Consider the following 25,955-nt stretch of genomic DNA (forward strand, 5'->3'; position numbering starts at 1 on the left):
TTCGGGGGGGGGGGGGGGGGCGTCAGGTGTCCGGTGTGCCACTTCTTCGCTACGCCACAGTCGACGCGCTCATGGCTTGCGAACGCGCAAGCGCGCTCTCCGTCGGGCTGTGACACGGCACACATATTTTCCGATTGCGCTTCAGCGAATGCGTCCGTTGACGTCGCGCTCGCTTGGCCAGGCAGCTCGAATTGTGCTGAGTAATGCCACCGGCGGGCCGTAGAGTGCACGCCTTTGCACGGCCGCCATGGAACAGGCGTCCTCGCGTGCGTGTCGTCTGCTGCGCCGGCTTCACTTGCACGCAACGCAAGCGGCTGTTTCCCAAGCGCCCACCGCGCGCTATCGGAATAGTCTCCGAGTCCCACTAAAAAGGACGGAGCGCTGCGTGACTTTCCTCGGAGCTGAGTGTAATTGAAAAGTGACTTCCTACTGCGCCGCGACATAATGATAAGGTATTTGCAGAAAAGCAGCCCTGGCCCATGCGCCCCGCCATGTATTTGGTAAGTCAGCCGTTGTTCCTCCTTCTATCGCAAATCCTTTGCGTTTCGCACGGATAAAACTGAGCTTGGGCCCGACCAACGATTTGCTTGCGCAGTTCTCTAGGTCGTGCACATAGACAACATACGAGATCTATGAGATGAGAACAGAACATGGGTTACCGCTGAGTTCTGCGTTTTCCTATCGAAGCCACCTCGCTAAGGTAAATTATGGAAGGTCGGGAGTCGTTACAGAAAGCTGCGTCGCCGTCCTGGGATCCCGGCCGTCTTGAACACATAGACTGGTACCAAGTAATAGCTGCACCACCGCGGCCCATGACCATGATCTCGTCGACTTTCGCACAAACCTCCGCGGCGGCTAAGCATGTCGTTCTGCCCTAGGAAAAATACTGATAGAAGTATTTTATTGGTTTCTCTAGGTTTAATCTTATTGGCTTATGAAGCGATAAACCTGAAACGCCAATAAAGCTGATAGCCTGTATTGTTCTATTGTGTTATGCAATATACCTGATACACTAACAAAACTGACAGCCTGTATTGGTCTATTAGCTTACAGGTTTATTGGCGTATAGATGGAGCGCTGTGTACCAAAGTGGCTTGTTCTACAAAGGTGCCTTATTTGCTCATTCTAAAGCGAATCTTTCTACGTCAAGTCTTCTGGACTTTGCTGATCGTGGTTGCTGCTGCTGTCTTGCCAAAAAGCTCACACACATGACAACACTTATACAAGGAGCCGCGGCCTATATATATATATATATATATATATATATATATATATATATATATATATATATATATATATATATATATATATATATATATATATATATATATATATATGTGTGTGTGTGTGTGTGTGTGTGTGTGTGTGTGTGTGTGTGTGTGTGTGTGTGTGTGTGTGTGTGTGTGTGTCACGTAGCTGGACAGGACAAATATTGAGATGTGCCGTCGCTTCAAGATATTCAAACAATTTTTTTTCACTCCACCTAATTAAATAACTCTTAAATATTCAAACAACTTCTCAGATATTATAGTGAGACGAAAAGTGTAAATGAGAAAATTGTTTAGCGACATGAAAAACTCCCGATACCACTTTCTGTTCCTCAATACGTGCTGCATAAAAGTGTTTTCCCGAGCGTGAAAGAAGCCTGCGAATACACCCAAAGTGCTTCGAGTGGCCAGTGGCGCGGCAGTCTTGCATGCATTTTGCGTGCGCGCACATAACGCCTTCTGCGCACAAATAACCAAAAGCGATGCGAGATTGGTGGTTTCCTGAAACGCCCAGCGCGCAGAACAGTCGCTTGAACGTGCGCCGTGCCGCAAGATGGGTTAGGAGCAGTAATAGACGAGGCAACCTAAAGTTTGCCCGCGTGGCACCAGCGCCGAATGCTCCCCTAGCGGACCGAGGGAAGTTTCGAGGGTCGTCGCTGCGCTAGCGCGCGCCCGTGTTCTGTATGGCGGGAGCGCTCGTGCGCATGGTTTTTGCGATGCTGAGTGCGACCTCATCAGCCAGGAAAGGTGGCACGCAATACTGATGTGTTGTTGATTGCCACAGCAGCCTCGAAAACACGAAAGGTCGTACGCCGCCCGTGAAGCTCTACAGATTTCTGGGGAAATGGTACGAGAAGGACAGACGACAAGCATGGATAACTGCTGTGCGCCGAGTCAAGTAAGTCTCATGCTTTCGCATTCGCGTGTAATATCTTGAAAGCGGAATAGTCATATGCCTGTTTTTAGTGCACGGCCGTTTGTTTAGTCGTGTCGCGTTGTTGAATTGTGGTGGAATCCGCCGTTTGTTAGCGGTAAATGCATGCGTGTTGCGCCGCTAAGCTCTACGACGCGTGCTCGATTCCCAGCCACGGCGGCCGCATTTCGATAGGGGCAAAATGCAAAAACGCCCTAGTTACCGTGTGCTTTGATTTTTGTGCACGTTAAAGAACCCCCAGAGGTTAAAATTATTCCTGAGACTCCCCATTACAGCGGGCCTCATAATGATTTCGTGGTTTTGGCATGGCTTTGGTACTTAGAACCCCCGAATTTATTTGATATTGCTCTGTGATTTCCCTCGCGATCGGCATGGACGAGCTCAAGAGAATTATTTCCCTTTTCCAAACGCTGCAACTTAAATTACTAGTTGTGCAGGTAACGAAAGGGGCCGCGCGCTACTTTTGTGTGGTAGCAGACCGTATTTAATGCAAGCCGCGGTCGTCGCGTGCGTCGGGAAGCGGCAGATCGCAAAGCAGCCGCTCGAAACGTGCGCGTTATGTTTGTTGTTTGCCCATGCTTTCTAAGTATCTAAGTGTGCAAGTATCGTAACTTGTAGTTGTACCACTCTTGTAGAATAATATATGTACACAATCGCAGGAACATATGCAAACATATTATTGGGAGTCATTTAATCCCCACAACAAATAGGCACACATACTGTTTCATTTATATGGGATGCAGATGGAAGCGGCGCCAAACAGACCAATGGCAATCACAACAGTCTTCTCAGCAGTCAGCACCACCGGGACATGTCGTTTTGTACTGCAGCGGCACAGCTCTTGAGCAGCAGCAAGACACGTGTGAAACAGACTCCAGAACATGCCTTTGTGAAATGACGGAACCGTCAAGAAGCAGCCCAATGGATCTGCAGTCATCGAGTAGTACGACAACAGAAGTTCCTGCTGCCAGTGTGACCTAGCTATGTTGTAATTGAAATAAAAGTGGCTAAATTTCTGAACATGGTGCGTACCTCTAACTCGACGCCATATAGGATCTTGTTGGACACCTGTGACACGCACTTGGCTTTCACTCTCACATCACCGTCCACAATTTGTTCAACGCCGTACACGTTCGGAAGCAGACGCTCCCCTATCGTGAGGTTGCCGCCACGAAAAAAAGCTGTCGGTAACCATCTTGAAACCGCACGGCAATCTTTGCATCATTGTTGCGCAAGCAGGCGATCTGCCGCCGTCGAAAGCGGAGCGCCGTGAGAACGAGCAGCAAAGAAAAGCGCGGACGAAACAATGTAAACGAAGCGGAGACTGCGCCACGGCGCGACCGCGCTGCTTCACATTTCCACATAGGGGCGCTGTCAGAAGGCGCAGTAGCGGCGCCTGGCCATGGTTTTCTCGTCTATAGACGTTTACTGTGTGAAACAGTGAGAAAGTTGTTTATTCGCTCTATATAGGTGGGCGGCTTTCTAGCTCAGTACAGAAAGCCGTTGGCTAAAGCCACGGCACAGGCCCGGTCCTCCAGAAAGGCAACAGAAAGGTACACGGTTACCAGCTTGGCAGCACCAGCCATGAAACACACCCACTTTCTAAAGGGTATGCACAAAAATCATGAGCCATTCTACCTTGTGAAGGTGGTTGACCAGCGAAGCTGTTTAGCACATGTCATGGAGGTGACACAATTTTGAACTAAGGTATGAACTCATTTATGGTCTTGATGGGTGGTCATCGTGACGAAAGGTACACATACTGAGTTATTGTCTTGGTCGGTGTTTATTATTTCACTCGCAACTGCAATCACATTCGTTGATAATGTCAAATCGATGCACGTGCGCCGCTGAGTGGTCGGTTGGGCCGGATCGATGTGGCATCGCAAGGGATACGTCTGCTACACAGAAGGCGCAAACCGCTCCCTTTTCGGTACTGACACATCCCCATTCAATCCCCATCCCCAAATCACCGAAAACGACAACAGGGGTAGTGTCACCACAGCTAATTCACGCAAAGTGGGTAGCCATGAACCTTACGGGACTATTAATCATTGCATTTTTTGCTTGCTTACGGGGGTCTGAGTCATTGCTCTCGGGGGTATAAGTTATTGATGATGACAGCTTTTGACACGCTGTTCTGTATGTTGTATTCGAGATTAGAAACATTTTAAGCACTGTTCGCTTCCCTTTTAGCCCCTACCTTACTGGGCTATGAGTCATTGTATCTTGTGCTTGCTTACGGGAGCACGAAGGCTTACGGGGGTATGAGCCATTGATGATGATAGTTTTTGTTCACAGAGAACAAAAAATGCATGCAACCCTAGCCATATACAGCTTCGCTGTAAAATATCCATCCATCCATCCATCCATCCATCCGTCCGTCCGTCCGTCCGTCCACATCCATCCATCCATCCATCCATCCATCCATCCATCCATCCATCCATCCATCCATCCATCCATCCACCCACCCACCACCCGTCCGTCCGTCCGTCCGTCCGTCCGTCCGTCCGTCCGTCCGTCCGTCCGTCCATCCATTCATCCATCCATCCATCCATCCATCCACCCACCCACCTAGCGGTTAATGCATCTACCTAATCTACGCGCGCCGGAACCTTTCTAGATTTGGGCCTTACTGTCGTACATCCTTTCGAACACTCCAGTGCAACCAGTTGTGTATACGGGAGTTTCAATGCAGAGCTCAATGTGGCGGGTTCAAACCCAGCCGAGGTGACCGCCATTTTAATGAGCGCGAAGTATAAAGGTGCTCGCGTACTTCCTAATTTTAGGTGCGCGGTAAAGAACTCCAGGACATGAAAACGGCGTGCTTACAATCCGATCGTGGTTTTGTAATGTGAAACCATACAATTTTAATGTAATTGTTTATAGGTTTCCTTAGAGCACCTCATATAATCAGTTGCCCCGCTTTGTATTCAACTTCGAAGAATTCAAACGGCCGACAGTTGAAATAGACAACGACAATACAACAACTACAAAGTCGATCCGGCCGTACTAGGTTTTCTCATACGATAGGCACCAAACCAAACCAAGCTGGGCGAGTTGGTAATTGGTGCGAAAAAAGAAAAAAAAACGGAGAATACAGGAAGTTCATTTTTTGTTGTTAACTTCCTGTGCCCTTCGTCCTTTGCGTGCACTGCATGCAGTTTTACAGTGAAAACAAAGCGACTGTGAAACTTCCTTTCAAACAATACATATATGGAGGTGACATCATCCTACATAGAATGAAACCTGTATTAGTAAACTAGTCGCCATAGTTTTCAGTTTCTTGTCTCAAACTCAGGCTATTCACGGGGGCCGCTCCTGTGGTGCAGTTTCATTATTGGACAAACAACGCGTGAAGACAGCGAGCTATAGCATGCAGATGACGCAATTCGATAGCAAGCACGCGCACGAGCGACTGCATGAACAATCTTAATCGCAGAACGGCTTGCATACGAACGAGACGCTAACATACAGAACGACAGATCGGCCGAGCATGACATTCATTCGCGTCGCGGTAGTGGCAGCGCCGCATGCAGACGGAGATACGTATATACATAACCAAACTACATCGGCGACCTACTCTCAAACCGCTCTCAAGCAGCATATATGCAGAAAAAGGTACAGCTTCTCATGTCGAATCTCTGCAGCTAGCTGTGACGCTTCCATAACAACCATTTGGTCTGTGCAGGAAGGGACGATACCACAGCAGTCAAGCTAGAGAAACAGAGGAATGTTCGATAGGAAATGGCGCGGCGGTCTAACAGCTGTGTGGCAGAATGAGACGGGCGGGGAGGAAGAGCTAAACATAGAAAGAAGCGAGCACGACAGGACGCGATATCAGGTCTTTCATATAGCGTGCAATTCAACCGAACCGTGGGGACTGGCAACTGCAGCTGGAAACACGCACATCGCTCTGGCAGCTCCGGAAAATGGCTCTCCCCAAGTACAAGGTATGCGTCTTTTCTGTAGACACATATACTGTTTTCCTGGAGCGCTTCATCAAAGAGAGAGGAGAGAGAGAGAGATTTAACGGGTATTTTAAGGGAGAGGTTTGCCACTCGGCATGCCCACAGCATGTGCTACCCCAGATACATATGATGACAAACGAAATGATCAGCACAGTTCACAGCACAGATACACAACGTGCACAAAACACAACGCTCAACTGAAGTGTCTCTATAAGGACACTCAAAAGTGCTTTCATTGCGCGAGATGCAAAGACAGCTGCTGTAATGCATGGGCCAAGAACGTGTCTTAGTTCAAAGGGTAGCAGTTGGTCAATGTAGCACGAGTGTTTATATTAAGGCCGTTCTTTGTAGTGTGCGGAATGATAAATTTTAAGGTTTACGGGATACTTAAAAGTGGCCTGCGGTAGATACCGTAATTCTTGTATTTGAGCTGTATTATTCGAGGAGGACATCTTAGTTGAAATCAAGAAAAAGAAATGGGCATGGGTAGGGCATGTAATGAGGAGGGAAGATAACCGGTGGTCATTAAGGGTTACGGAATGGATTCCAAGAGAATGGAAGCGTGGCAGGGCACGGCAGAAAGTTATGTGGACGGATGAGATTAAGGACTTCGCGGGGGCAACATGACCACGATTAGCGCATTACCGGTGTAGTTGGAGAAGTATGGGAGAGGCCTTTGCCCTTCAGTGGGCGTAGCCAGGCTGATGATGATGATGATGATTCGAGGAGGCGGACGTTACTAGCACGATAAATCGAAACACGTATTCAAATTATTAAAAATACTAATTAACTTATTCATTATTTGCTTTACGGTGCATGTTGAAATTGGCGAATTGTAGCCGGCGAGTTTGCAAGACATATCCACTTGAAATTAATTTCCAGGATGACATATCAGTTTGGAGACATTAATTCCCAAAGTGTGGGTCGAAATACATTTGCGTTCCAGTTACTTTTGTGCTTCACTTCATTAATGGGCGTTTTGTTAAAAAAGTAAGTGGGACAACGGTGCCTTTCGACGGCGAGTTTGATGGCGCATGTCTCGAAACTGGTGTCATTCTGGGAATTTATTCCAAGAATGACAAACTTGCAAACTCACCGGCCACAATTCGTAAACTGCAATATGTGCCCTAAAGTAATTAATTAAGAAGTAGTGAATTCTTGTTAAATAGCTGAGTACGTGTTTTCGTTTTCCGAGTAAGTAGTGCCCTCATCTAGCAATAATCCAGCTAGAATTATGTTACCTGCAACGGGTGATTTTTTAAAATTACGTAAGGCTTAAAAATGATCACCGCGCGTATAGCCATTTGTACTCCCTCTGGAGATGTGCTGGGGCACGGCACTGTTCTCTACGTAATTGCGCAGTGGAACAACGAATGACACCTAAATATTATCATTGCAAACAAATATGTAATTTCAAAAAGCGCATAATTTATTTTTTAAAGCGAACCTTGATATGCGTTGTTCCGTGGGCTTTGGCGTGTTTGCCCGGTTAGGCTCTCATTGAATGCAGTGGGCCAATCCTGGAGCTAGTGCAATAGCAAACTTAATGGCCGATCTCGGATATGGTTTAATGAAAACCTGGCCAATCCATTAGACAGCGTAATCCGCAGTCTCGTATAGGTCTCGTGCGCCGCGTGGTGAACACGTAATCACTATATATTGCAAAACGCGGTGTAGGAAATGCACAGTTATTTAAAGAATTCAGTTAGCCACTTCCCGAAACTTCACGTTGGAACAGCGTAATTTTTTTGCCATAAAGTATCCTATACGAAAATTACTACAGTAAAACCTCGGTAACAGCGAAATTGAAAGGACAGACAGGATTACTTTGGTGTACCCTTTAATTCATTATATTTATTATTACATGTACTGACATATGAGTCCCTACGGGTATTTAAATGGGACGTTCACATACATTGTTATATTCATTATTTCGTTATATCCAGTATTGTTATACGGCGGTTTCACTTATATGGAACTCTGGCGGCTATTATTTACGGGCTCTGCAAGTATGAGTGTCCAACCAGCGTGGGAATGGCGGTTGGTACGTGGATTTGTCTAAGGGTCGTCCTTCTGGCTTCAAAGGGCTTTGCGACTTTGCAACTGCTCACTTCAGCAGAAGTGTAGTGTCATGTTCGACAATGCGCGATGACTGTGTGCGTGCGCAGAGTCCTTCCGCCTCCCCTGCGTTTAGGAAAACGTGATCGCTTCGAAATTTAGTTCAGTAAAATCAACTAGAACGTTTTGAATAAAGTGGCAAGAAAATCTGACTCTACAGGCACAGGCGGTTAGTCAAATGCATCTACGAAGCATCATTTTCATAGTGGCTGAAAGATCGCAGCGACAGAGCCGGCCCTCTAGTAGTTTTAGTTGAAAATAAACCTGAAGTTGCGGCGCCAGATCGCAAAGCCCACAAAAATTTTGCTGGCGTCTAATCTTGTTAGATCAGTTGTTTCAACAGCGACGAAGTACTATACGTTGCGTGCTTTCGAAGGGAACCATGGATTCATAGCAAGTTTCAAAAAATTGTCGTGCGCCAAAATGGCCCGAATACAAGAGAATGACTTAAAATCCGTGACGTCACACTAACCAGCTGGAGTTCAGGGCCGGGATAATGTGTAACGATTGTACATTCCCTAACGCAATTTATTTTCGCGCTTCGTTAGCGGCGCTTCCAGCTGCGTTGTCAAAGGGGCCAGCAAGCCGTGAGCGGTGGATTATGAGGCCCTTGATTCACACAGTCACGTCACCGGCGTCGGTCATGAGACACCGTTTACACGCCGATTTCTCCTTAAAAAATGTAATGACGTCGACGTTAAGGGCATCAGCCAACGTCACCCTCGTTCTTGAGGAGAAACCGGCGAGGCGGACGACAGTCACGTGACGGTGACGGGACGGGACGGGGCGTCTGAAAACTGTGTGAATCCCGCATAAGAGCAGCATAGAATCGATCGGAAGAAATCGCTACAAAACCGCCCTCCTGATTTCGTCATGAAATTGACCTCCCACCCCAAAGGAAGATATTGCACATCAAAATTTGGCGCAATTTCTTTTAGTATTAAAATTACAATAATTTTCCCCACAAATCAGAGAGTTCTGAAGCCGTACGTCACTGCTGTAAACTGCTCATCGCTGGTCATTCGGGTCCCTTTAACGCGTACTTGTATATCTGAAAAGTTGCCCGCATTAAAGGAAGATATTGTGCTTCGATTGGAAGTACGAGGGGAACTGTGTTCTGTCTGTTTTGCTTTTTCTTCTCGTTTTCAGATTCAGCTGCATAGCCACCTGGACTCATGCATGCGTCATGCGACAATATGGGAGCTGGCACAGTTGAGTAACCATTCACCGGCAGATGTGTCGGCGGAGAGGACGGGAATTCTCGTTTCAGAAGTGAAGTCGTTTTAATTTGCACCGTACGCGTGCGTCTTCGTGATCTGTACAACGCGATCGCGTCGAGTGCTCGTGGTTGATATTTGTGATTAAGCGTCGATCATATACAGTTAAGCGAGAAAACTTATTAAACGCAAGGGTATAGGGGCATCCTCGCACCGGTCCCCGCACGGGCCCAATGCGCTCAAACGAGACGAAGGAGAGAAGCGGGCGAGTGGCGCGCCACCTGTCGGTGCAGCGCCGTACATTGCTAGGGAGGGGTCTTCTATGTTTGCCGCAAGATGGTTCATCGTGCGCGCCAAGCGCAGAAGAAATGTAGCGGAAACGCACTTCGCTACGCGTTTAACTGCGACTTCTGTAATTTACATGCTCCTAATTACCGATATACACCGCAGTATAACTTTCTTCGGCACGTTTCTAAGGCAACACCGCATTCACTAGAGGTGCTTTTGTCCCGCTTTGAAGCATCGAACTCATGGCTGAGTACATAAAAAAAACTCATGGCTGAGTGGTAGCGTCTCACACTCCGGAGACTCTGGTTCGATTCCCACCCAGCCCATCTTGCAACTTGTTTTTATTTATGAATTGCCTTCCGCTATTTTTCGCTCACGGCCAACGTCGCCGACGCCGACTTTTCTGCGACACGAGCTCCTTAACGCTGTCGCGTTAAATTTTTTTTTGCCTCTGACGGTAGTGGTGTTAGCGCGAACGGCCTGTAAAAAGATGGAACGAAAATTTTCAAGAGCTTGATCGGGATAGTGCAGGGAGTTAATTACAGATCAGTCAGTATTTGTTATAGTGTTAACAAAACTATCTCGGTCAAAACTGGAGGAAAAGTAGCAAGGCTCGGACTGAGGTATTTCGGCCTGAAAGGAGACGAATATTGGGAAATGGTCTGTGATTTGAGTATCTATGACACCAGAGTTTAGAGTTGGCGCGATGTTAGAGCATGGTCAAGAAGCGTGCTGGTATCATGAGTAGAACACCTCGTAGAAGAGATAATGATTCCAGTCCGAAACCAGCAAGACAGTCTGTATAAGCTGTTACACTTCCGTTGTCGACGTCAATTAAGTTGATGTTAATATCACCGACAATTAGGACTTGCTTATTTTCAAGAGAATTTTTTTTCCCGAAACTGTGGAGAGTTCACTTAGAAAATCAGGAATAGATGAAGAAGAGGAGCGGTATACACAACCAAGAATGAAACTGTTACGCTAATGAGAATTCAGCTGTAAATCAGTTTCAATCCATACCGATTCACAGTGATTTACATAAAGAAAAAGATCAAGCCTACGCTTATACTTAATATGAGGGGAAACAAATATAGCCGTACTACCGTATCGATCCGAAATACGATGGCAGTATTTTGCTTCGTATGGACGAAAACTGTATAAATTGCTCTTTGCGTATAAACCGTATAGAAACCATGTTTCCGAAACGCAAATAAATGAAAACGAATGATTAAGTGAGTCAGTAAATGCCGAAATGATATCATGGTTCTTGCGTTGTTGTCTTTAGTGAAAATAACCACGTGTCCGGCGGGGATTTGAACCAGGGTCCCTCAGCGCAACAACGGAATTTTTCTAGCTACCAGTACACCATAGACGCGTGCGAGGCACCGATAGATAAGAGCTTCACCGCAATCCTTCAGACATGTAAATTAGCACCTTGAGACAGTTGTTGCATGCGTCATGTTACAGAGCAACATTTTGCTTTCCAAGTGTGAGAGAGATCCAACGATGAATCTTAGCTGGATTCATCGACCTATCCCCTAACCAATTAAGGACGTCGAAAAAGCCCGATTGCATTGCTGAGATTCACTTCGAAACGAAATATGTGCCAGAGATGAAGTTTATTTATGATTTCTTTCTTTCCTTGAATACCTTCAAGGTCCGAATGCGTTACAGAAGGGGGCGGGTAATATTTGTGCAATACGAGAACAAGACAATGCGGCTACCTCAACGAAACTGCATCGCCCTGTTCGGCGATAAGAGATCTACTTCAGCGAAGAAATTGGTACAGGTACGGGGAAGGAAGCATCCTTGAGTTTCAAAAGCTATGATATCACTGACAGATCGTGGTGTACAACGCGAGAAAGGACTCTGAGAAGGAAAAAAAGTAATTTTACTTTTACTGCATGGTTGTATTACTGCAGCTGGAGTTGTTGAAGTCGTTCTTAGCACACTAATATATAAGAAGCCATTGAATATGTATGCCGCACAAGAATAGCGAAGTGAGCGACTTGTAATATGTTCATCATGTGCAATGAGAAAAGGGTCGAAGAAAACGAAATTGTCTCGTCTCATCCACCCTTATCCTTGTCCGTGTTCTTTTTTTAAGGCTGTATGAGTACATTATCTCACACCGTTCTTTAATGTTGTGCAGGAGATTGGTTCATGCTGATTGACTGCCCTCTTCCTATTCATGACATGATCTGAACAGACAGAAAAGCTTGGACCTGGGGTACAAGAGCGTGGAAGATGTCCGAGAAAAGACAAGACCAAAAGAGGCCACCACACTCGCAAATTACCTGAAGGAAATCTTCGTCTTCCTCAAGGTCGTAGTGTAAGACTTGTTGTTTGACTAGTTGGTATGGGTCCCTCTAGGAAGAAATGGCAAAACAAAATAAAACACATAAGGCTAAACGACAGGATAGGCACCATTATATTTTCTGAAGGCAGTGCAACACCTATATGCGTATTAGCCACAGCGCATGCGCACCGTATACAAATGTTCGAACTCCCCATTACGATACCACATTGAAAACATAACCTAGGTACGGCATCTCACACGCACACAAAGATATCGATCTGTCATTAACCCATTTTTAAGGCAAAATCTGCGTTTAGAAAAGAAGGTTGCTTGAGGCACCTGTCCTGTTGTCTATTCGTATGGTGTCTATAGTGTCTGCTTTTGTGCCATTTCGAATTCTCCCTTTGTGAACTTAGTGATTAAACTCTTTCTTGAAGCTTATCGATTTTAGGTAATGCTTTGGAAGTATAGCTATAGTGTGAGGTCTAGAGGTACGCGAGTATTCGATATTCGATGGTTCTTTTTTTCTCGAATATCTGTATTAGACTCGCTCCATAATTTCGCTGTTCGAACTACCCATTATTCGATCCCAAATCAAGTTAGGTTCCTACAGTTTTTAGAACAACTTTCTCTTTCAAATGCAACATACTTCATTAAAATTTGTTAAGCGATTGTCTCATGAGAGTATTTCTGTGTTTCACGTGTACTTCAATATGGAAATGGGAGCTCGTCCCGAACTACAGCTGCCGCTTAAAAAAAGAAAAAGCATCTACAGACTGGCTCATTTTGATTAATTTTAAATTTTGCCGTAATGTCAAATTGGTCATGTTGTCACTCCCCATAGGCTCGCAAGGTGGCTATACGTCTTGTAGCCAATTGGCCCGATCGCAAACTTACTGAATTTTCAAAGTATCTGTGAATAGCGCACTTGTTCGCATAAAAAGGTATTTCACCGGAGGAAAAAGACGGTTTTTTTGTTCAGTCCAGCTGCGAACGCTTTGGCCCGGCAGTGTTTTCGTCCACTTTCGTTTCCCTTCAGCTTATCATTTCCATGCTATGCCCATAAAATACAGGTGACGTAAGAACACTTGCCAGTACTGTAACTTGCTGCATGACACTCTGTATACAATATCTATAGGGAAATCAAAGTTGTGTCTAGCGCGAACGTTTCTGTTAAGCTCATTAAGAACATAGTAATATAGCAGCGCAAAAAAACACAAGAAAGAAAAAAAAGAAAGAGAAAGAAAGAAAGAAAGAGAAAGAAAGAAAGAGAGAAAGGAAGAAGGAGAAAGAAAGAAAGAAAGAAAGAAAGAAAGAAAGAAAGAAAGAAAGAAAGAAAGAAAGAAAGAAAGAAAGAAAGAAAGAAAGAAAGAAAGAAAGAAAGAAAGAAAGAAAGAAAGAAAGAAAGAAAGAAAGAAAGGATGATTTTAGATTTCAAGAGCGTTCCGTCTTGCATGCTTGAATTGTCTTGTTTCCAATAAATCTTCGTTTTAAAGGCAGTGCCTGCATACTGGCCCTTATTTTCTCGCCAGATTCCTTTCTTTTTTCTTTTATTTTGCGCTGCTGTATTATGAACACATTCCGACTCTCCCTCTTAGGGAGCAGCTTCTAAATAGGGCGTTCCCTTCTCCGACGCAGAGGCGACCGGGAGGCCCTGGAGCGAGTGGCGTACGAGGCGGCCATCGACCAGGCGGCCGTGGGCGTGCTGTACAGCGAGATGTTTCTGTGTCCTCAGTTGCTCGCCTCCTCGAGCACCACACTGCGATGGCAAGGGATGCCGGAGAGCATGGCCAGCACCAGGCAGGCACTGGACGCCGCGCTATTGGGACTGCGCAAGGCTGAGCTGGAGACGGGCGCCAAGTTCAGGCTCATCCTGTCTTGCAGTCGCGGAACGCCCGGTTAGTTGCGCCTCGGCCATGAGAGATGTCTAGGTAGAGTGTAGCCCTATTTTTTCATGTGAGTCACAGGCTTCCTCACATTATCGGACGCTTTACACTATATGTACCTTTTTGTTTAACAGAGTGGTGGCTTAACGGCCATGACGTTCTGCTGCCGAGCAGAACGTCACAGGTCTCAGAGGTAAACTCACCGCGGTAGCTTCATTCTGATGAGGGTGGAACGCAAGATTGCGTTCGTGTATCGAAAGTCAGACTCCATCTCACAGCAGGTGCGTTTCTTTGGAACGTTACACCCTATAATTTCGATTTTAAACACATGTAAGCACACGCGCACACTAACGCAGAACCACTTTAACTCGCTCAGTATCAATAATTTAAAGGAAAGCGGAGGGGGATAAGGATGTATGTCCTATATGCAATGTGGGAATCGACATTATGCTAAACATTTTGCGGCTAGATGTCTATCTAGCCTCTTCCGGGATTGCACGAGGTGTTAACAGGTGGCGGAGCGTGTCCGAGTAATGCGAGCAGTTGTGTATGCGATGAAAATGATGCGTTGGACAGCAACGGCAAGTAGACGGCACGTCGACGTAGGAATTACGACGACAGCAATGGCGGCTTTAGCATGTCTCAACTCTTTATGCATTTCCCGCAGCTCTACGTTCGTCCGCTTCTCATAGCTACCACGAAAATGACACGCTGTCTCGCAGAGTGGGCGCCCGAGGTTCTGGAGCTCTGCCGTGAGTACAGCGGCCGAGGAGTGGTCGGCATCGACGTCTGCGGCGTAGTCCTCCCCGCCCAAGGGCATTCCGCGTGGGTACACCCTAATGCCAACGAGTACGGCGAAGAGGTCACCGACCCCTTGATCACCAACACTTTCCAGGTGAGTTCGCACATCAACCACGGATCCTTATGTTGATTCACTTGGTCCCTTAACGAGGGGCAGGACAAAGCAGAGGTTACAGGAAGATTGAGGCTTCTATTGACTAATAACTAATGTGCGCACATAGGTGCCATTTCTTTATCTCGAAAATGAAAACAAGACAAGTTGAAGGCACGCCTGAAAAAACTACTTTCAGCAATCACTAAAATTTGACGTTTCCTTTGTCTACGTTTTGTTAGAAGAAGAAGAAACATGATCGATTGAGCCGTTGCGCACGAAAAGCACTTCTGCGGTTCGTATGTATGTGAATAAACCTCTAATGCCCAAACATAGTTCCACATCAAGGAAATGTGGAACAAATTGTTCACTGTCATTTCTGGCCAATAAGTACATGTGTACAAAAAACGTAAATGTTAACTTATAGGGTAATCATCAAAGTACTTAATTGATAATCCGTTCGTTGAACTATCCAAGCTGAAACTTCACTCCAGCCACACCCCCGCGTATCAAAAACGCAACTATGGGAGTGTGGACCTATCAGCACACTGAGGCATCAAACTCACGTATCACATATATGTTGGATATAACAGAAAGAAGTAGGGCTAAAACTGACAACGTAATAAGATTCCCCGTTAAACCCCCTCGCTTTGTCAGAAGGAAGAGAGCTAGGGCAGCCAAAAAATAAAAAGCACTGTCCCCCAGTGAGAGTTCAGATCTCAGCCTACCAGCATCATCCATACAACCGCCTCAAGCAAGGCCTCCGACACCACGAGGGTGAAGGAGCTAGATTTTGGGTTTGAGGCGGAAGCCATTTTCCGAACCAGTTCCAGCCACCATACTGCAGCGGCTCGCCGTGCCAGAACACCGCATGTGAGCACGCCACAATCGCCTTCGCAATCGGCGATGAGGTTCTTCAAAACTCCACCACAATCTTTCCCTGTCGCTGGGAGAAAACGATCACCGGTGGGCACCATGTTCGGGAGAATGGGAGTGTACCCAAATGACGTCTGTTAATTCCCATTGCTCCTTGCCTCGACGCAGCGTGCTGTCTCCTGGGGCGTGCATCGGACCGTGCACGCAGCTGAGGCGGGGCCTCCGGCCACCGTGCTGCGTGCCGTTCGAGAACTCCACGCCGAACGCATCGGCCACGGCTACCGGGCGGTCGCTCACGGTGGCGACGCCTACCGGCAAGCGTTGGCGGCGGGGGTCCACTTTGAGTGCTGCCCGACCAGCAGCTACCTCACCGGTGGCGTAGATCGCAACGCTGCGGAGCACCCCGTACTGAGGTATGGCAAGCACACGCCTGCACGCTTGTCTCTCTCAATAGTGGGTGTTTGTGCGGTGGAGGCAAGCTTGGCTAATGAATGCTTGAATCATACCAGTTGGTTGGTTGATTGATTTTCGCTCCGGTGAATGGGTCAAGAACAGGCACGTACCCAGGGGGGGGCCCGGGGGGGCCCGGGCCCCCCCCCGAAATCAAGTGGCTTACCCCCCCCCTCCCCCTCCCCATCCACGCCACCACTCCTTACACATTCCTAAAGCGCCGCACGATCAATGTTGAGACTTGGCAGCTGTTCATCGGTCAGCATTATGCTGCCTTTTTCACTCCTTTTAGATGGCGGTAGTTATCGGCATCTCTTGTAATGTGAAGAACAGTTTTCTCATAGATTCCGCACCCGTGCGATTAACTCGAGATGCGTTCAGTTGTCACCATCTATTCAACCGTCACGCGCATAGCTGTTGCTTTTGTTAGTTCAACCTTCTTTGTCTAGGCTGATTCTGGGACCAGGAGAGGGATGCGGCTGTTACTCATCTGGTCTGTACTCAAATGGAACGAGTTGCGGCCGGACAAAACGCCAATTGCGTTTAAGTTTTCCCTTTGCTTCATTATTTCCTTAAGTTACTTACGGCTCGCCGCGACGCTGGCAGATGCCCGGAACCATATACACGTGATATGGGTTAGATTAGGTGGGAAATAAAATAATGTGAAAGAGCGTCCATCATGAAACCCTGCAATAACCCTTAAACCCATAAGCAAGATGACTGTCGCCTGTTACCTCGTCTGTTTTTCCCTAATTGTATAGCACTTTTCGTGCAAAATTGGCAACTGGAAACAAAAATCGCAAGAAATTGAAAAATTAAGCGATCTACTAAGGGAGAGAGCCAAGGCAACAACCAAACTGCAAGCAAAAGCGAATAATAAAAAAGTTAACCGTTGTTTATGAGAATATTTATGGATCAACATCTTTTTATTTAAAAAGGAAGTAGAGAAAACGCCGCCGGAAGTGGTGAACAATTACTTGTTTTGCATGACGCTTCTACAGTTATTGGTCGAACCGCCTCACGTAGCCACTTCTCTGCTGTGCTTATGTGGGTGTTTTTCTAACCTTTCGCGGTGAGCGCAGTACGTCTAGAATCGCAGAGTCCTGCGCTCTACGCGGTTTTATGGGACTGGCGGCCGCGCAGCGTTACGCAATTCGCGGAACTGTCAAAACTGATCAACAAGGCGAAAATAACTGATATTCGAAACTATAACATGAGAAAGACTGAAGAAGCCGTAAAAATGAACGCAGCCTGAAATCAGTAAAAAATAAACCTGGCATAGGGCAAACCATGATGTATGCACTAAAAGATAAGAAGGATAATATTATCAGCAATCTCGAAGATATGTAAAAGCAGCGGAAAAATTCTAAGCTGACCTGTATACAGTACCCAGAGGAGTCACGATACCTTATTTAGAAACATTAATGAACAGGATACAGAAACTCTCCTATAACTAGCCATGAGGTCAGAAGGGCCCTGCAAGACATGAAACGACGAAGAGCAGGAGGAGAAGGTGGAATAACAATTGATTTAATCAAAGATAGAGGAGACATAATGCTTGGAAAACTGGCGGCTCTTTATACGATGTGTCTATCGACTGCTAGAGTCCCAGAAAACTGGAATGCAGACATTATACTAATCCACAGAAAAGGAGACGTTAAAGAAATGAAAAATTATAGGACCATTAGCTTGCTCCCAGTATTATATAAAATGTTTGCCAAAATATTATCCAATAGAATAAGGGCAACACTGGATATTGTCAACCAAGGGAACAGGCTGGCTTCAGGAAGAGATACTTTACAATGGATCACATCCATGTCATCAATCAGTTTATCGCGAAATCTGCAGAGTACAATAAGCCTTTCTATGTGGCTTATATAGATTACGAAAATGCATTTGATTCAGTAGAGATACTAGCAGTCATATAGGCACTACGTAATCAAGGAGTACAGAACGCTTACGTAAAAAGCTTGGAAAGTATTGTGACATGAGTGTGGTATTTGTTTGTTTGAACGATGCGCGTGGGCGCCATCACTCCAGAAAAGAGGAGGAAGAACGAACTGGGCTCGCGCTGTGAATCTAACCGGTCAGCGCTGGAACCATTGTTGTAAATATAATCTGTAAATAGTTTCTCGTCTTACTGACTCGTCCTTCGCGTAAGAATATCTACAGAGGTTCTACAGCTACCTTAATTCTACACAAGAAAAGCAGGGAGATACCTATAGAGAAAGGGGTCAGACAGGGAGACACAATTTCTCCAAAGCTATTCACTGCGTGCTTAGAAGAATTCAAGCTATTAAACTGGGAAGGCTTAGGAGTAAAGATCGACGGCAAATATCTCAGCAACCTTCGGTTTGACGATGACATTGTTCTATTCAACCACAATGCAGACTAGTTACAACAAATGATTGGAGACCTTAGCAGAGAGAGCGTAATAGTGGGGCTGAATATTATTATGCAGAAGATGAAGATAATGATAAATAGCCGGACAAAGGAACAAGAGATCAGGATCACCAGTCGGCCACTAGAGACTGTGAAGGAGTACGTTTACCTAGGTCAATTAATAACAGGGAACCCGGATCGTGAGAAGGAAATTCACAGAAGAATAAAAATAGGTTGGATCGCATACGGCAGACATTGCCAGCTCCTTACTGGAAACTTACCATTATTGTTGAAAAGTAAGGTGTGCAATCAGTGCATTTTGCCAGTACTGACATATGGGGCAGAGACTTGAGAAGAAGTTAAGGACAGCGCAAAGAGCGATCGAACGAAGATTGCTAGGCACAACGTTAAGAGAGAGAAAGCGGTTTGGATAAGAGAGCGAACTGGTATAGACGATATTCTAAATGGCATCAAGAGAAAAAATTGTAGCTGGGCAGGTCATGTAATGCACCGGTTAGATAACCGTTGGACCATTAGGGTTACAGAATGGATTCCAAGAGAAGGGAAACGCAATCGAGGACGACAAAACACTAGGTGGAGCGATGAAATTCGGAAATTCGCGGGCGCTAGTTGGAATCGGTTGGCGCAGGACAGGGGTAATTGGAGATCGCAGGGAGAGGCCTTCGTCCTGCAGTGCGCATAAAACAGGATGATGATGATGATGAAGAAGAAGATGATGATGATGACGGAGGTGGAGGTGGTGGGCCCCCCCCGAAAAAAAATCCTGGGTACGTGCCTGGTCAAGAATATAATAAAACTTTGAATATGAGGTGAAACGAAATAAGTGACAGGAAATTAGGAAATTAAATTGTCCCATACAGATATGTTCGTTGAATAACCAGTAACAGTTACGAAACCCTGCTTCGAATTTCGATGTTACGGGATTATAGGATTAAATGTATATACTTCGTGTGGGTGCATACGCAGAATCTTTATAGAATATTCAAGCCCCTTAAACTTCGTAAAGTAGCGCCACGCTTTGAAGAATGCCGCCTCCTCCTCGCGCGCTCTGGCCGACGCCGCCTCGCTATTGGCCCAATAGCATCACGTGGGCCCTCGCGCCGTGCTTCAGCGCCATTTTTGCTCGAGAAGCGTCTATACGGAGTGGCGAGGAGCACATGTTGGCGCCGTTGCTACGCTCGAGCAGTGTAGGCGGCGCCACGGTAGAGGAGGGAGCGTGAAAGAGAGGAGAAACGAAGAGGAGTGAAGGCGGGGGATGAGAGTGTAGTATACTTTACGAAGTTTAAGGGGTTTTATAGAATATTTGATTGATGCGCCACCAGTGAATGACGAAGCAAAACTCTGCTCTGCGTCGTCACCTATAAACCAGGTGTTCGTAACTGAATATGAGGGTAAGCTATAGAGAGAAGGTACTCAATGAAAATGCCGTTTCTTCATTTTGCTTGCTGCGTATTTCCCTAAAGAACCTTTTGTTTTGTTTCATGTTGGGCTGCTCGTGGCGATTTGTGCCTGATTCTGACACCTATAGCTCACGTGACCACCAAGTGATAAAAAATGCTTGCATAAGGTTTATATAAGCGCATATAGTATATGCACCAGCTTTCGCTTGGAAAGGCATGATGTTTCATTGTAAAGTGAAGTCTGACATAATAGGACATTTACCATTGCACACAAAGGAAAGGCCCAGACAAGTTGCAGCTAACTGCAACTTTTTTTCCTCCTAAATTGCCACTTTCTCGTCTCTTGGCGTGATGCGTTCTCAATGTCGACTTCCACGCTTAGTTTAAGCCATAGGGATGAGCACCGCCTTTGACGGCCGAATACCTATATCGACGTCAAATCGGACTCAGGCATTTCTCGCAAAAAGTTATCTACTCTACGCTTTCCCGTTCGCTTTTCACTTGTCGGTGATAGCAAATAGTGCTCAGTAGACTTGCGGTATGTTGTCACCGCGTCGCCATAGACTCAGATTCCAGGGTACGGTCGTTCCGAAAATTCTGTAACGCCATTTCTGGCAGAGCACGCGGGAGAATGGTACAGGCCCTTCTCGTTCTCTGAACGCAGGGCTGATGGAGGCTGTACAGTCGCTGTCAGGCTTAACCAGAACAAGGAATACACTTCTCTAGCTAACTGCTTAAAATGAACAAAGCTCGATGCAACGAGCAAACATCGATTGGTCAACTTTAGAAAGAAGACGCGTTAAAGGGACACTAAGAATAAACACTCGTTCAACTTAGCGCTGATAATGTAGTCTTTGAAAACGCCGTGTTTTGTAAATTTCGCGTTAACGCTTGTTGGTTATTGTAGAAGAGAAAATGGATATGAAAGTTTTATTTCTTGAATTTCGCTCCTAAAGTCAATTGCTGGTGCGTCAATACGACGCCAGGAATTTTCAGGTACTACTACAACATTAATTGTGGCCGAGTGAAAGTTGGCGCATCATAGCCATCATCATGGCACATCATAGCCGTAGTTCTTTCGCCACAAAACCCCAACTAACTAACTAACTAACTAACTAACTAACTAACTAACTAACTAACTAACTAACTAACTAACTAACGAAAGTTTGTGATAACTGCGAAGTTTAGCATTTAGCTCTTTTAGAATATAAGCATGTGTGGTCTTGCCAGCAGTGGCGTAGCAACAAAGGGGGGGGGGGGGGGCGTGGGCCCCGGGTGCAAGGGGCCAGTGGGGGGGGGGGTGTCATATACGTCTGAAGACACCTCTCTTTCCGCCGCCTACACCCGGGGGGGGGGGGGGGGGTGCGACAGAAGACCTATGGGCCCCGGGTGCCAGACGACCTAGCTACGCCACTGCTTGCCAGTGCAGGAAATTCCAGACGGCATGAGAACTTCGTTCGTTACTGCTTGTTTCCCGGCTTACAAAGCCACTTCTCGTGGCAAATGTCTCTTTCTTTGGTGGTGCATGTAGTGGGGCAACATGCTATCGTACAGCTGAAATATATATATATTTTTTAGTGCCTGTTAAGGCTATAGCATTCAGGGCACCCAAACCAGAAGTATACCCAGCGCCTTCCACAGGAGAAGCAGAAATGAGTTTATTTATTTATTTATTTATTTTCAAATACTGCAGCTCTATTCATGGCTATTGCAGGAGTGGAGTACAGTAAACATAAGAAACAGAAACAAAGGCAGCTGAACATAATAGATAATAGAAAAAACAACAAGGGGAAGCAATCTTATCGCAAATCACGTAGTGTCAGTTCACGAACAGAACCGGGTAATCCATTCCCGCCCTCGACAACTCTCGGGAAATAACTGTGTTGGAACATGTTAGTACGTGCAAAGAAATGCTTTATGTTGAGGGAGTGGCAACGTCTGGTTGGAAGAGCACTGGCATATCTGATGTAATCATCAGCAGATAATTGACAGCATGAGTGAATAATCGAACGTAGCAGCTTCATGGAATCTATGTGTCGCCTTGTGCATAGAAGAGATAAATGCAAGGAATTTATTGCAGATGAGGGTGAAAAATTACGATCATAGCAATGACAAATGAAGCGAATAATGTGTGTTCGGATTAAGTGTATTAGGCGACCGGTCATATACACGCCAGGGCGCGGCGCGTAAGATTCGATCTGCGATTGTTGAAGGTTCGCGCACAAGCGCGTCCTCCGCGACGATATGCAGGCTTCGACGTGACGGCGCAAGCTTCTCGCTGAACACCGACAACCCGACGCTCACGCACACGACGTTGGACGACGAGTACCGGCTGGCGCTGAAGCTGGGACTGACGCCCGACGACCTGCTGCAATGCGTGAGTGCGCTTGCCGTGCGAAACCTTGCGGCCATTGTAGAGTGCGCTCCATGGAGGAAGGGAACTGAGGAGAGGCCCTACTCCCTCCGCGCGCTAGGAGAAAAATGTGGAGGAAGTGACGTAGTGCGTTCTGCTCTTTTTTGCTGATTTTTTATTTCTTTCCCCTAGCGGCCACGCCTTTCGGGCCACAATGGCGGCTTTGTTTTGGTTCTGTGCGTTCACACGTGTTGCTCCGTAGGTTTCGTACCGTGGCAAAGGCGCCGTGCGGGCAAGTTTGCGTTGGTCTTCGTGTTTTGTTGCGCTGCGTTATCTGGACCGTACTCTCCCGGATGTTGCTGTGGCCAGGTGGGACAGGAGGAACTAAAATTCGTGAAATGAACGCGCATGCAGCGCTGTACGCTATGTACCGCGCCACGGCAATGGCTACGGACGAAGGAATATCCGCGCAAAATTTTGCCCTTTTTCGCGGAATCATGCTAACGTGCTAACGATTGCTTAGTATTGCTCCGGAGCGCGCGGGTCCGAGCAGCACTGTTGCGCGCAGCGCGGTGCGGTTTCTCGAGAAATGTAAACAAGATGCGGAGAACTGGCCCGATAGGCGGAGCAACGCCGTGAGCAACGCCAACTTCCGGCTTCATTTTAGCTTCACAAAGAGTGACGTCAGGGCCTCTCCTTAGTTTCCTTCCTCCGTGGTGCACTCCATCTTTCCTCGGTAGCCATCTTCTTGAAAATCTGTTTATTGAGTCGGGGCATTCGAAGCAACACCTCGAGGTATAAGAATCACCGTATAGAGTGGCGGTCTATGATATCGGTCACCTGCAATTCTTTAACATGCACTTATGTTAGTGCAGCAAATACATAAGGGCCTTTGCACTCCGCCTCCATCGGAGTGATGCTGCCCGTCGGGAATCAAACCCGCCGTCACCTGTGAGCTGTCGATTCTTGATGTGCCGCAATATCTGCTTGATGGACTGTAATGAAAAGACTTACAATTCCCTTCGCAACATTTCGGACTTCCTTTCTAATACCTTCATTTAAGCAAGGTCCCATAGGCATGTTAACAAATCTTTATATTTTTCGTCATAACCGCGTAAAATAAGATTTCGCAAGTAGAATTTGGAATTGGCGACGTAGAACCCACATGCATATGTCGTGCAAGTTGCAGCTTTTCTTTTTGTTCCTTTCTCTCCCTCTCCTGCCTCGCACGTGCATTTAACGGCATATATTTTTGTTTTCGTTTTTGTTTGACTACTAACAGAATCAATCGGCCATATCCGCATGTTTTCTACCTGACGACGAGAAATGGGAACTGCAGGAAAAGTTCAACCGACTCACCTGTCCAGACTCAGCGAATGCCTAGTATGACGTTGTTCGCTGTCTGTGATGAAAACAGCAAATAAAACACATCAAAAGAACCCAACTAACAAAGACACCAAGGACAACACAGAGGAAATCGCATTTACTAATTGAATTAAAATAATGATAAATTAATGGAATTGAAAGTAGATGGAAAAACTTGCCGCAGGTGGAGAACGATCCCACGTCTTTGCATTATGCGTGCGATGCTCTACCAATTCAGCTGACGCCATCTTCTCATCTACTTTTTGGGGTATTTATGTGTTACTACTAAAGCTAATCCTGGGAGTGTTAGCCAGCGCCACCACTTACAAGCCTTGGCGGCGGATTAGCATTCTTTGAGAACTTTGCCCAGTTAGTGGTCTATCTATATTTGACCTCTTTCACGCCCAACTTTGGTTACTGGATATTGCATGGTCTTGTGCATGGAGCATTTGGCTGCTGTGCTAAGGGAACCGGGTTTCAATAACCAAACGTATGGCCTGTCACTGGGTATGTGACAATAGGTAAGTGCTGCTCTTTAATTTGACCCTCTTTCACGCCAACTGGAGTCATTGGATATGTCCTTAAAGGGGCTCTGAACCACTCCTCATGCTTGGTGAAATAACATAGTCCGCGGGAAGCACACCCTGCAGTGAACATCTCAGCCAAGTTTTGCTGTTGCACGCAGAGCTCGCAAGCGGATCGCGAAGTCACATTTCTCTCAAACGCTCTCCTTTCAACAGAAGCCCGCTCCTCATTCTCTTCTGGACGCTTTATTTCGTAACGAAGCGGACTCCCGTACACGGCTGCTATTGGTATCTGCGGTCGGCTACGTAGCGTAGATACTGCGGTCGCCGCGAGGTGTTGCCACCAGTCCATTGCATAAGCGCGCTGTGGCTAGCTGAAGACAACCGCGTTTATACGTTTAGCCCGTCGTAGGCACCAAAATTGGAAGGCTTGGCGTCCAAGTTATCCAAATGAAACTTGAACTGCGCGCCACGGTGACATTTAGAAGGCGGAGCGTTGTGGGTACGCCCCAATACGCCGTAGCCTTCGCAGTGGAAGGCATCGAATGGGGAACGGGAGCACGGCAGAGGCCGCGTTTAATTCCCAATCTACTTATAGAAAAACTTGATGTTACAGATGTCTTAGATCAGAATAGACTAATGCAAAAATATAATCAGTCTGATTCTAGAACTATCTTAATCACAGGTGAAGGCTCGCACCAGTTAACCCTTAATGATATTGGTGTTACTCCGCTTCTGCTGAATGCAATGAAGTACTTTTTTTTTTTTTGCGGCAAAGCATTTCTGAAATAACCTACTTTCACTTCGAATGCCTTTCTCCGCTTCGATAAAAAGTGGTTCAGGTCCCCTTTAAATTTTCCCTAAAATTTGTCTGGTTCTAGGCCGAATCGAACCCCCACCATATGTATGCACACACACACACACACACACACACACGCGCACACACACACGCGCACACACACACGCACGCACACACACACACACGAGAAGAAAGGAAAGAGTAGGGCCCGATTTTTTATCAGTCATATTATAGTGAACTACAGTCATTTCATAAGATACCAACGAACAAAGACACTCTGCACAACATAGGGGAAATTATTTGTAATTATTAGTTGAATTAAAGAAATTGTTAATTATGGAAATGAAGGTAGATGAAAAACAACTGGCCGCAGGTGGGACACGAACCCACGTTTTCGCATTACGCGTGCCTTACCAACTGAGCTACCGCGGCGCCGCTTTCCCATCCACTTTCTGGGGTACTTGAGCTTATCAACTGGAACCCTTGGAGTGTTATCCAGCTTCACCACTCACTAACCTTAATAATAATATTTGGGGTTTTACGTGCCAAAACCACTTTCTGATTATGAGGCACGCCGTAGTGGAGGACTCCGGAAATTTTGACCACCTGGGGTTCTTTAACGTGCACCTAAATCTAAGCACACGGGTGTTTTCGCATTTCGCCCCCATCGAAATGCGGCCGGGATTCGATCCCGCGACCTCGTGCTCAGCAGCCCAACACCATAGCCACTGAGCAACCACGGCGGGTCACTAACCTTGGTAGGCCTCGGCGGCGGATGAACACGCTTTTTTGCCGCAAGCGTCACGTCTACGTGAGCTTTAGTGGATGCAGGTAACTGGTCAATAAACCCACACAAGCTACATGAAGGCATCAAAGCAGCTGGACTCGATACGCTAGCTATGTACTGAACGA

General features: G+C 46.5%; 1 protein-coding gene across 2 annotated transcripts; it reads left to right on the top strand.

Moving 5' to 3' along the window:
• Positions 1-178: 178 nt before the first annotated feature.
• Positions 179-23,852, top strand: LOC135912701 (adenosine deaminase-like). Of its 2 annotated transcripts, none has more exons than XM_065445216.2 (8): positions 179-500; positions 9,441-9,502; positions 12,006-12,128; positions 13,734-13,993; positions 14,704-14,876; positions 15,918-16,162; positions 22,253-22,379; positions 23,638-23,852. In XM_065445216.2, the coding sequence occupies exons 1-8, from the start codon at positions 480-482 to the stop codon at positions 23,737-23,739; spliced, it is 1,113 nt and encodes a 370-aa protein (XP_065301288.1). In that variant the 5' UTR covers positions 179-479; the 3' UTR covers positions 23,740-23,852. The 2 variants fall into 2 exon arrangements, with proteins under 2 accessions (XP_065301288.1, XP_065301287.1); XM_065445215.2 differs by lacking the exon at positions 179-500 and adding an exon at positions 5,948-6,155 and having other exon boundaries at positions 23,638-23,850.
• Positions 23,853-25,955: the final 2,103 nt, after the last annotated feature.

The sequence above is a fragment of the Dermacentor albipictus genome, chromosome 9 (assembly GCF_038994185.2).
Source record: "Dermacentor albipictus isolate Rhodes 1998 colony chromosome 9, USDA_Dalb.pri_finalv2, whole genome shotgun sequence".
Taxonomy (NCBI): Eukaryota; Metazoa; Arthropoda; class Arachnida; order Ixodida; family Ixodidae; genus Dermacentor; species Dermacentor albipictus.

Bases quoted from the DNA above. Each gene is read 5' to 3' on its own strand.
- LOC135912701 (XM_065445216.2), top strand. From the start codon at position 480: ATGCGCCCCGCCATGTATTTG. The intron at 501-9,440 runs GTAAGTCAGCCG...TCTCGTTTTCAG, and splicing joins TGCGCCCCGCCATGTATTTG to ATTCAGCTGCATAGCCACCT. The intron at 12,129-13,733 runs GTAAGACTTGTT...TCTCCGACGCAG, and splicing joins GTCTTCCTCAAGGTCGTAGT to AGGCGACCGGGAGGCCCTGG.